The 12,075-nt window shown below is 38.2% G+C and overlaps 2 protein-coding genes across 4 annotated transcripts; both read left to right on the forward strand.

Moving 5' to 3' along the window:
- Window positions 1-505: 505 nt before the first annotated feature.
- Window positions 506-2,800, forward strand: LOC311291626 (dual specificity protein phosphatase 14-like). Of its 2 annotated transcripts, XM_084410761.1 has the most exons (3): window positions 532-564; window positions 719-791; window positions 1,594-2,800. In XM_084410761.1, the coding sequence occupies exon 3, from the start codon at window positions 1,602-1,604 to the stop codon at window positions 2,109-2,111; it is 510 nt and encodes a 169-aa protein (XP_084266887.1). In that variant the 5' UTR covers window positions 532-564; window positions 719-791; window positions 1,594-1,601; the 3' UTR covers window positions 2,112-2,800. The 2 variants fall into 2 exon arrangements, with proteins under 2 accessions (XP_084266886.1, XP_084266887.1); XM_084410760.1 differs by having other exon boundaries at window positions 506-791.
- A 323-nt stretch (window positions 2,801-3,123) lies between these two features.
- Window positions 3,124-10,441, forward strand: LOC311291577 (NACHT, LRR and PYD domains-containing protein 1 homolog). Of its 2 annotated transcripts, none has more exons than XM_084410660.1 (13): window positions 3,124-3,264; window positions 3,559-3,600; window positions 4,262-4,510; window positions 4,609-4,650; window positions 5,298-7,002; window positions 7,795-7,878; window positions 7,976-8,143; window positions 8,268-8,336; window positions 8,538-8,684; window positions 8,773-8,931; window positions 9,637-9,759; window positions 10,079-10,198; window positions 10,333-10,441. In XM_084410660.1, exons 2-13 carry the CDS (start codon window positions 3,582-3,584, stop codon window positions 10,361-10,363), a joined length of 2,916 nt encoding a protein of 971 aa, XP_084266786.1. In that variant the 5' UTR covers window positions 3,124-3,264; window positions 3,559-3,581; the 3' UTR covers window positions 10,364-10,441. The 2 variants fall into 2 exon arrangements, with proteins under 2 accessions (XP_084266786.1, XP_084266787.1); XM_084410661.1 differs by having other exon boundaries at window positions 3,137-3,314.
- The last annotated feature ends 1,634 nt before the right edge of the window (window positions 10,442-12,075 follow it).

The raw sequence follows: 12,075 nt of genomic DNA on the forward strand, positions 1-12,075 counted from the left end.
GCTTGTGAAAAAATTATCACACATGTAAATGACAATGAAAATATTGTTTCTTGCCAGTCAGTCAGATTTTCTTTTTACCAACCATTTTATCCTTTCACTTCATATAAAAAAATTAAACGAATGCACTAAGCATTAAATATTGTTTTTTCACATTTGAGTGCTCAGTTAAAACTTGAATTGAATTTTGTGTTGCATAGACAGTGTCAGTGTCACTTTCCCTGGTAGTGTACGTGAAATTGACAATCTTTTGATTGTGAGTTTCTTGTGTGGACCCAGTTTGGGCTACCCCCAAAATTAAAAATAGTAGGGAAAAGGATAATACAAAAAAATATTATGTTGCTCTATTTGCTTTTCGGAGCATGACAGTATAAATATAGTTTTGACACAAAATCACTTGGATCTGGAGAGGTTGGGTGCGTAAATTGTGTCTCCTGAGTTTTAATTTTTGGATGAACTATCCCTTTAAGTTGAACACTTGCTGTACTAGCATGTGTCCACTGGGGGCTCCTGTCCTGCGCTGCCTGCACTACCGTGGCAAAGAATGGCGAAGATCGTGCATTTTATGTAAGCAGTATTATTCTATGGGAAATATTTATATGGTAGCAATACCAGGCGTCGTAAGGCTACAAAACTTGTTTTTGGTTTGATTGAAATTGTTGCGTGCCCGTGGTACTGTTCTATTTATAACGCTGTTGCAGAGTAAAGCTGCTTGTGTTAGTCTCTAACAGAAACACACCAAAGCCGATAGAAAGACTGAGTGGAAGTGCTTTCACAGTCCTCGAAGCCCTGAGGTAAACTATATATTTTTTTCCATGGTTAAAATGTTGTGCTGTCACTTATGCACATCAATAAATGCAGGCTATTTGTTGCTCGCTACAATAGTCTGTTGGATAGTTAATATGATTTTACTGTACTGACAGCAGTGTCCTTCAATGTGGCAGGCTATAGTGTGTAGTTCAAGGTTTTTCCTATCTTTTAATGCTAAGGAGCTCCAAATATGATGATCCCCTTCCTAAAATATAAAAAGACAGCTATATATTTTATAAAAACCCATTTATATGTCAATGTAAACAAAATGATTATGGTCAACATATTTTGTTAATGTCTTGAATGTGCATGTTAACTTTCTTAAAAAAATGTATTTTATTTTTAACAATATCTTTACTTTCTCTTTTAATTTCCGTGTATCCTCCAGCACCCCTCGTGGCCCCCTGGGGTCCTGGGACATTTAAAACTTTTCAAGCTTCACTTTTCAAAATCTTTATATTGCATGCATTTGTATGAGCTCATATTTATTTATAGATATGGAATATTGAATGAAAAATTTACTTTTCTTTTTGTATTATTGCAAAAAAAGTTACTACGATTAATATTTGTGAAAAATCTGTGAAATATTTTAAATCATATCATTACTCGAGTGTTGAATAATAACAATGGTTTGTATGAGAAATATATATGTAGGCTATTTCAGATTAGTTTTAGAAATATGTAATATTTATATACAGTATAAAATATTTCATAAGAGACATGCATATATATTATTTAATATATAATATTTTGTTTCCCTTTTTATGCATTATTTATCCCTTACAGTCCCAGTGATGATCTCTCAGATCACTCCCACTCTGTACCTGAGTGGAGTGCAGGCCCTGAATCAGTCAGCGCTGGACCACAGAGGGGTCACTTTGCTGGTGAACGCCTGCGCTGAATATCCCTGCCCTGAGTATGAGGGGGTGAAATCCATGTGCGTTCCAGTGGAGGACCGTCCTCACGCCCCTCTGGACCAGTACTTTGACAGCGTGGCTGAGCGGATCCAGCAGAACCACACTGGAAGCTCGCTGGTGTTCTGCTCGGCCGGTAGAAGCAGGTCTCCGTCTCTCATCATGGCGTATCTCATGAGGTTTGAGGGAGTCACACTGCTTCAGGCTCATCAGCGGGTTGTGGCTGCGCGGCCCTTCATCCGCCCGAACGCGGGGTTCTGGAGGAAACTGCTTCAGTATGAGAGGAAACTGACCCACTGCAACAGCATCAGGATGGTGGCCACCTCGCAGGGCGTCCTACCTGAGGCCATCCAGCCCACACAGGACTCGTCATACTGCCTTCATCTATAATTCAGGAGGACGTTTTGAACTGGATTTATTTATATGGTGTGCCTGTGTTTTAAAACTCTTGATCATGTTTATACGAATCAAAAGATTATGTATTTTTTAATAACATTTTTGAACATGGTATTACATGTTTCATGGTAATACCATGGTATTCCTTGAAGTACCATCATTTACCATTTATTAATATGGCAATCAGTCAGTACCATCTGATACTATAACTGTACAATGGTAAGCACAAAAAAAAAAAAGAATTGGTCATATTTGTGGCTTTCTTATTTTCTGTGCAGATTAGAAGCAGCGCCTCACCGCAGTTACTAAGACTGACTATAATAAAAATGTTAATTTGAACCCTGTAAACCCTGACATATTTGGTTTAATTGAAGAGTTTATTGGACCTTTAGATAGAATATAAAATAAAATCGAAAACAATTTTGCAAATGTGTTTTACATTTTGTATCATAGATACATCAGGCTTTTATGGCCTATATAGTATCATAGTGAGAATATGGAGCTCATACTTGTGATTTTTATAACAGTATCACAGCATATAAATATCAGTTGTCAATTTATATCTCATAATAATATGTCAAAATAAGATGACGTTTACCACAACCTGAACGTGTACATTTTTAGAATTACACTAAAATGCCTTTTACTTACCTCCAACTATCACTTGGAGGACATAAAGAATGTAGTAGATTATGTGCAAGTGCAACAGGCTTTGATTTGATTATTTTGATCTACTAGAGGCCTTAAAAATTTGTTTATCAAATACAGGATTTAGAGTTAATATTATAGGATAATAAAATTATTCAAACTAAAAATCAATATTTCATGTCTATTTATTTTGCTAGTTAATACATAAATAGTAATAAGAATGATATTGTGAACGCTGTCCAGGGCTGTGTTTCTCTAAAGCATCGTGAGCTAAGTTGATCGTAGAGACCATGATGGCAAATTCTGGCAATGGTTCTGAGTGTACGGGGCAAAATATGATGGGCGGGGCTAATGACTCAGACCGGTGGGTTCATGTCGAGTTCATGTAACGTTGTGCGTTTTTCGGATCTAAAAATCAGACCGTGACGAGTTTAATAAAGTGACTTAAAATGTAACAATCCCGTTCAGGTTGCTTCAAAACGCGTCCCTGAAAAGCCAGGTGAGATTCTCTGTGAATTTCGTCGTCGTTTTGTGTAGCCTACGTTTCAAGTGGGTAGGCTACAGTTCAAAGACCTCCTGTATATGTACAGTTTTGTTTTGTGTGACTGTATGTTATGTGAAGTTAGGCTACTTCAATGCTAAAAAGTGCGTCAAAGTAATTTTTCCACATGCCACTTCCTTTACCGCATAAGGTAATCTTTAACCATGATGTGTTACAAGAGCTGTCTCCGACAATTGTTGACATTCCGACTAGGTGCATTAGCTTTACCTTTACCTTTGTTTTATTTCCTAGAGGAAAACGTATGAGACACCACCATGGACCAAGACTCAGAGCGTAAGTACTACATGGTAAAAGAAGAGAAAGTCGTATGCAAAATAGTGTCTTCCTTAGACTGATTAAAAGTGAAATGGCCAAAATAAGTATTTTCTACACTTTAGATGTTTGGATGTCATTTATTTATTTATTTATTTTTGCTGATGCTTCTTACTTTAACGTTTTATTTTTTACTTCTGTGGTTCTCAATCAGGGGACAGAATGACTTAAAATTATATATTATTATTAATAATATAATTAATATAACTGTCACAAACTGTCAGTTTAGTTTTCATTTTCATGGACTTTTAGCCCACCCTTTGCGTTTAAAGCGGCTTTTGTCCAGGTACACTTGCGCATAGTTTTTCAGGTAGCTTTGCAGGAAGGTTTCTTCAAGCATCTTGGAGATGTTCCCGCAGTTCTTCTGGATTTAGTCTGTCTCAGTTTGGTGATGATGGTGAGATCAGATCATACCGGCTGTTGTCAGACTCCTTGTGCATACAGAAATCTCACTGGATTATTACAATTAATGGCAAAAAATGGGGGGTATTAACATGCCTAAGACTTTTGCACAGTACTGTAAATCAAATGTCCAAATTACTCTTTGATGTTGAATGTCTAAAATGTGCTGTTTTGACTTCCTTTCTTGTGACCAATTATCATTTTATTATCTCTCCACCAGGGGCTCAGTTTGTGGATGCCCACTGGGCGACACTTGTCCAGAAAGTAATCATGGTGATGCCGATAGCGGATGAGCTGCGGTCAGCTGGTGTGCTGGAGTGGGAGCCGTACTGTAAGATCAGAGCAGCAGAAATCAACCAGGAGAAAATGAGAGAGTTTTATGAAGTACTGCACTCTGGAGGAGACAAGGTTAAATCTGCCTTTTATTCTAGTCTGGAAAAGCATGAGCAATCTCTGTTTAGAGACTTGGGTAAGAGCACACTAATTTTGCCTATTATACCACATGCATCTAGACCTTTGTACTGAGAAATGTTCTGTTAAATGTTACCTGTAAAATACCTTTTACAGGAAGCATTGCTCAAACTGCAGAAGCACTTGTAAATAGCTTAAGTGAGTATTTCATCTTAATTTCCTAACTTCATTTGTTCACTTAAGTTTAATTTAACTTAAATGCTTATGCTTAGGTTGGAACTTCTCTTTTAAAAAAAAAAAAGCAAAGTAAAAGTTATTTTTGTAAGGATAGTTAACACAAACATGAAAATTCTGTAATTTACTCATCTCTCTATTCCATGTAATGGGAATTAATGAGGACTGAGGCTGTAATGCTACAAAATGACAAAAAGCACAAAAAAATTGGTTCAATTGACTTGTCATGAAATCATACCCTACAACCTTCGTAAGCATTTTAAAGCTTCAGAATGGATGATTATGAGTGAATATTGACTTAAATTTTGGTCTGTATCTTTGCTCCAAATCTGTATAACTTCAAACCTGTTGGAAAATGATGCAAGTTGCACGGACGATGATGCGTTTTTTGTCATTTTGGGGCTTTACAGCCCACATTCCCCAATCTTCAGTCACTTTTATGGAAAAGAGACAGAAAAAGTAGTTTGAAACCAGATGAGGGTTAGTAAATTGACACAGTTTTCATTTTTGGCTAAAATTAAGATTAAGTATCTGCATTTTATGTTATGCAACAGTGCTTACAAGCTGATATGTCCATATGTCTAATGAGTTTAACAATGAATTATACTCAGATAAATATAAGAAGTGGATCCAGAAGGAATATGAAAATGTGAGTGAGTATAACTCTCTGCCTGGTGAATATGTGCTGTTGTCCGAGCGCTATACACAACCTCTGATCATCACGAGACACAGAGAGAAGAGAGAGCGAGAAGAAGAGATGTGCTCCGTGGGAGAGAGTTTCCAGCAGCTCCTCACCTCCAGGAATAATGCGGACAAGGGCAGCTCGGTCTTGGATGCGCTTTTCAGTGCCGATAATAAAGGAGTCAGTCCCAGCGCTGTCATTCTTCAGGGGAACTCTGGGCATGGTAAATCCTTCACTGCTCAAAAGATCATGCTGGATTGGGCATCAGGAAACCTCAGCAGAGAGGAATTTGATTGTCTTTTTCACTTGAAATGTAAAGAAGTGAACCACATATCTGGAGAGCAGAGTTTGGTGGAGCTTTTGAGCTATAACTCCAATTTAACATCAGACCAGATCTCACAGATCCTGCAGAAGTCACCAGAGAAAGTTCTCATCCTCATTGATGGATTCGACGAGCTCAGGTTTTCATATAGTGACACGTCGAATACGGCAAAACTCAAGCATCTCTCTGAAAAAGCTCCAACCGAGGCTTCTCTGAAGGCCCTTTTGAGGGGCCACATCTTGTCCGAGTCCTTCCTGCTGGTCACCACCAGATCTACTGCTACAAAAATCCTGGGCGGTCTGCTCAAGCACCCTCAGCGCTTCACCGAGATTATTGGCTTCTCCGAGAGGGAGGTGGAGGAGTACTTCCAGAGGTTCTTTCAGGATGATGGACTCTTCAGGAATGCTTTTGACTGTGTGAAGGCAAACGAAACCCTCATCACCGCCTGCTCCATCCCTGTTATCTGCTGGATCATCTGCACGGTTATGCGGGAGAGGGCGGATGCGACAAGCGGACTGGAAACCACCACCTCTATCTACGTTGATTTTGTGTCCACTCTACTGGAGCATCACTGCCAGAGTTTGAGTCAGTCCGTCCCGACCCTGCTGAGGAGTCTGGGTCTGCTGGCAGAGAGAGGGATGCTGGAAAAGCAAGTGGTGTTTGAAGAGAAAAGCGTGCAAGAAATGGTTTCAGGCAGTCCATTCCTGTGCAAGTTCCTCTTTAAGAGAAGAATCCGCCAGGAGACGATGTTCAGTTTCATGCATCTCAGCTTTCAGGAGTTCTTCACCGCTCTGTACTACATCTCACTAAATGAAAGAGAGTTTCTGGATAAACTAACAGAGTGGTTCCACTCTCAAACGCAAAGCTATCTTGCCCTATATTTGGATGAGAAGTTTCCACTGAAGTATGGATGTCCCGAACCTCATTTCCTGCCTGTGATTCAGTTTCTCTGTGGCCTCTGTAATAAAGAAGTGAGAAGCTCACTCAAAGAGACGCACAATCTGTCTGTCCCTTCCTTTGTACAGGCACAGTTGGAAGAATGGATCCTCCATGTTAGCACAGTTAGAGACTACAATTCTCTGCCCTTCATTCTCCACTGTCTCTATGAGCTCCACGAAAAAGAGTTTGTGCAGAAAGCCATGGAAGCTTGGCAAGAGTTAGACATGTCCTGGGATCCACTGAGCAGGACAGACTGCTGGGCGTTGTTGTACTGTCTGGACTGCTGTCCTCACTTCAGAAGCTTGAAGATCAACTTTGCGGCTGAAGAGCTGAAGATGCTTCAGTCTGTATTGTGCAGGACCCCGGAACTAGAGTGAGTGTGCAAATCTAGTGATGAACCAATACAGAACATTTGGGAGATATTGACAGCTATCAGTTATTTTTATGTTTTGGAAATTAATATGATGGTTCATTCTATAAATTAATTGTGGTTAGGTTTAAACATGCTAAATGAAACACAGAAGCATGAATATCTGATGCTGTATATATTTATGTATACCATATGCTATTTTAATACTATAATAATGAATAAATAAATATGAATTTTGAAATGTATAATAATATTACTACCACTACCAGACTCAAAAAGTTTGATATCATCTGACTGGATGGATTCATAGTCTGAAGCTAAAAAATCCCATCAATCACTGCACAAATTTCGGTGAAATATGTTGACTCTGCCCACAGACATCCACCTTTGCATTGCGTGATTTTGAGGGCGGAGCAATGGAGGGGTGTGTTTGTTTGGGTTGATTTCAAATATCAACAGTGTTTCTAAGAAATCACTTACTGCACATTTAATTGTGAGAAAGTTAACATTTTAAAATTATTAAAATACTTTAAAAACGTATTCTTTATATTTTTTTGTGAGATATAAATTATTATATATAGAGAGAATTTAAGATGCAATTATGAGGAAAAAAGTGGCAATTAAAAATCAAACTGTCAGGAAGTCAGAGATACACTTTATTAGCTTTTTTATTTGTTTAGTGTTTGTTTGAGGTGGGCTTCCATAGTTTGTTTGTTTACAAGAAAGAAACAAAAGAATATTTAAAAATGGCATTGATCAGTGTGTTCAATTATTTTATTGATTTATTCTTTTTAGGTTGACTGTGCAAAACTTTTCAGACACAGATGTCACTAATCTGCTCTCAGCTCTTGGAGAAGGAAAGCAACTGAGAGAACTGAAGTAAAAACCAGTGACTTTTCTGCACAGATCTGCTAATCCTGGTATGGACTGATAAATGTCACATTGTAAGTGATCAGATTATTAATCTCTTTTACAGGCTGAACAGCCGCTGTCTGTCAGATCAAAGTGTGCAGCAGGTTCTTAATGTTCTGCACAAACAGAAGAGCGTGGGTGGACTTCAGTTAGCGGTGAAGAGCATCTCAGCTGATACCGCACTCATCCTCACAGACTTCTTGCAGAGCAAAGGGAAATGGGAGGAGATCAGGTATCAGTAATCTCAAGAATTTTTTTTTTTTTTACATTTGCATACATTAAAACTGCACATGCATTCATAAATGATTGGTCCATCGTCAGTCACACATCTAAAACCTTTGTACTCTGATTGGCAGTTTACGGACCAATGATGCGGAGAGTCTCTGCTCGTCTCTCCGGCTCTTCAGCTTTGAAGGAAAGCTTGTGTAAGGATCTCTCCTACAACACCTGGACTCTAATCAGTTCTCTTTTGATCTGTTATTATTATTTTTAAATTACTAATAAATACAGTAACATGTCATGTTTTTACTGTATGATGTTGTGCAACCTCTTAACTAAGACTTGGACAAATAAACTTGATTATTGATTGAGATATTTGAGGAAATAAATGTGTTTCTTGTTGACAGCTTGAATGTGGTGAGGTGGTGTTCAAGCCCACAGAATGAACCGTCACTGTCGGAAATCATTCTGAAATGTCCACGTTCAGAGGTGTCCATTATTAATGTCAAGAGCTTCCTACAGGCGTTTCACAGTGTCAACTGTATAACAGAACAGTAAGTTTTCAAAACCATCTTCACCTTCCCTTCATGCTCTTTGTATATGGAGATTACTCTCTCTCTAAATGTTTATCTCTGTCCACAGAAGTGCAGATTTTGACGGGCAGGTCGATGCTCTGCTGTCTCAACTGACATCTGTGTCTGGTTTAAGTGCGATAAATCTTTCCGTTCCCTTCCTGACGGAGACCTGGGCTTCCAGAATCCTCTTCCTGGTCACGGCTTGCACTAAACTGGCTGTGATCAGGTGAGAGTTATTAGCTTTGTTCATGTCCCTTTAGTTTGTGATTTATATTGGCTATGTACTTTATATAGAAGTCATTCTATGATAACTGTTGTGATCATTGTCCAAACAATTCTACATTTCATAAAAATAAAATGGCAATAGGAAAAAAAACTATTAAAATTATTTTTAAAATTGCCATGTTTTTTTTTTTATAAAAAAAACAACAACTTTATTTTACAGTTTCTAATTATCCTGATTTAAAAAAAAATTATCAGAAAGAATTTATTATTTTTCAGTTTGAAGAGGTTATACAATTTGGCAAATTGTTTGAAAACAATTGTAATGTTTAAGCTCTTGTATTTTGTTGAACATCAAGTGTGCAATTTCTGCACTACTAGTTTCACCAAAGCATACAGCAGGCGCTTTGCCATTGGTTCATTGATTCAAGCCAGTGTTGATGTGTCAGGCTGGTCGGGATGCTAAAACAAAACAGACAAATATTGTGACATCAGCACAGTAATACACTAACTAATACCTGTCTGTGGGGTAATGAGTTTTAAAAGCCATTAAGCTCTAAAATTCCTGGAAGAATAAAATGTAATTGCTGCAACTTATAAACAATTTCTTTTTACTTTTTCTCAGCAGAGTTGTAACAGTGTAGAATCACACATTTTTTTTATATCAACTTTGTCTTATTATTCTCACAGAAATATCTCTGTTTTGTAGTTTCCATGCTGGTTCATGGGGCTCTGATGGTGCCAAGTGGCTCCCTGGTCTTTTAATGGAAGAGGGAATCAAGTTACTGAAGGAATCTGCAAAACGTTCTGAGTGCATTGTGAACATTAGAGGGTTTGTAATTCACATCCTCACATATCTGCTTACTAGTAGTCATATTTTATGTTAATCTACTAGTGTTATAGACAGCTGTAGATAAATGTTTGATAAATGTGAAAAATTAAAATATGATGTTTTTTTTAATTGTGAATGAACATGTTCTCTGATGTTATTTCACATTTACACTTCTGTGCTCTCACACATTTATGCACCTCACCTGGCAGCACATATGAGATATTTCTTGGTAATATTTTAATGAAATCCATGTATTTTGCTGTATTGAATGTGGTAAATGTGTGGTAAATGTGTGCTGCTGTTCTGCATCTCTGTGAAGGTTCAGATGCAGTAAATCCTCTGACCGCTGCACACGTCACACCGAGCAGATCGAGGAGCTCAGCTGCAACCAGAGAGTGACCATTGAGTTCTGTGGAGAGAAATGTACAGAAGACATAAAGTGAGCTCTGATTAGTTAAACATAATTAAGGGGCTTATACAATGGATTTTATTGTTCTTATTATATACTGTAAAAAACACTGAGTACTGCAAATTCTGCAATATAGGCTAATTTTCACTCATCTTCCCCTGCAGGTCTAAACTTGTTCTGCCTGATGTAAACTGAAGCTGTCTTTTCGATGAATAAATAACTCCAAGTGTGTCTTCAGACTGGCATCCTTATCTGAAGGTCTTAAAGGGATAGTTCACTTTGAAATTCATTTTTGATATGTTTTAGCTTACCTCAAGGGCATCCAAGATGTAGGTGTCTTTGTTTCCGCAGTAGTTTCAATTTTGATATTTTTAGGTCAAACCGTTCTTGTCTGTCAGTCATATAATGCAGGTCTATGGTCACTGGCTCAAAACACAAGCACACGTCCAAATTAAAACAATTCCCCATCGTCCAAATGAAACAATTCCCCATCATAAGTACACATTGATGGCCTAAGACACGAAACGAGCGGTTTGTGTGAGAAAACGAACTGTATTTATATCGTTGTTATCTCTTGAAAACAGCACACGTACAAATGATCTGACGGCGCGGGCGGGTATAGATATATACATAGATGTCGCCTTGGCTACGGTTTCGTTCCAATGAACTGCAGTAGCGAAGGCAACATCTAGTGTGATCCAGCGGGCGGGTATAGATATATACACTAGATGTCGCTTGGCTACGGTTTCGTTCCAATGAACTGCAGTAGCCAAGGCGACATCTATGTATATATCTATACCCGCCCGCGCCGTCAGATCATTTGGACGTGTGCTGTGTTCAAGAGATAACAACGATATAAATACAGTTCGTTTTCTCACACAAACCGCTCGTTTCGTGTCTTAGGCCATCAATGTGTACTTATGATGGGGAATTGTTTCATTTGGACGATGGGGAATTGTTTTAATTTGGACGTGTGCTTGTGTTTTGAGCCAGTGACCATAGACCTGCATTATATGACTGACAGACAAGAACGGTTTGACCTAAAAATATCAAAATTGAAACTACTGCGGAAACAAAGACACCTACATCTTGGATGCCCTTGAGGTAAGCTAAAACATATCAAAAATTAATTTCAAAGTGAACTATCCCTTTAAGAACTTTGATATTATAGCTTATCGAGTCTGAAGTTACGGAGACAGTGTGTAATAATACACTGTAGGAAGTATTGAGAGGAGTAGAATGAACTTTAAGAGTTCAACTTTACCTGTTAGTTACTCCTGTCTATATTATTGAAATTTTTATTTCAAATGTCTCATTACAATTTGAATATATTTTTATGCATATGTTAGACTCAGGCAAAGACAAGACTGTTCGATTCAAGACCCTTTTACTCTTGAAAAAGGTGAAGCTAAAAGCTAGCTTTAATAGTATAAAAGAAATTGTTATTGTTTGAAATTAATAACTTGTCTTGATCACATTCACTGCCTTTAATGGTGATCTTGTATTTTGGTTCTAAACAACTGTATTACAACTATAACATCTGTATAGACCATTTCAAGGATGTAAACAATAACATTCAGTTGGAATGCTACTGCGCATGTCTGGCCCTGAAGCATTTCCGGTGGCGGCGTTTTTAAATATCCGGTCTGTGAAAACAATAGAGCTCGGGCGTAGACGTTATGGAATGATGCATTGTGGGTAACGGCGGCCATTTTAGAGGCAACGCAGAAGCGTTCGGAATAAAGTAATAGCGTAGCCGACCGGTCTCCACCGGCACCGAGAAAGAAAGAGAAAAAGTTATGGGCCGTGACAAAAAAAGTTGCCTATACCGTATACTGACAAACTTAATAGGTATCTCACTATAGGCGAATCGAACCCTATGAATAAAGTCTGGAGCAGTAGGCTAA

The sequence above is a fragment of the Rutilus rutilus genome (genome assembly GCF_951802725.1).
Source record: "Rutilus rutilus genome assembly, chromosome: 6".
Taxonomy (NCBI): Eukaryota; Metazoa; Chordata; class Actinopteri; order Cypriniformes; family Leuciscidae; genus Rutilus; species Rutilus rutilus.

What these genes read in the sequence shown, in the direction of transcription:
- LOC311291626 (XM_084410760.1), top strand. Translation starts at nt 1,602, where the DNA reads ATGATCTCTCAGATCACTCCCACTCTGTACCTGAGTGGAGTGCAGGCC.
- LOC311291577 (XM_084410660.1), top strand. An exon ending in GGGAAATGGGAGGAGATCAG is followed by an intron (nt 8,144 to 8,267) that starts GTATCAGTAATC and finishes TCTGATTGGCAG; the next exon opens with TTTACGGACCAATGATGCGG. An exon ending in AAATGTACAGAAGACATAAA is followed by an intron (nt 10,199 to 10,332) that starts GTGAGCTCTGAT and finishes CTTCCCCTGCAG; the next exon opens with GTCTAAACTTGTTCTGCCTG.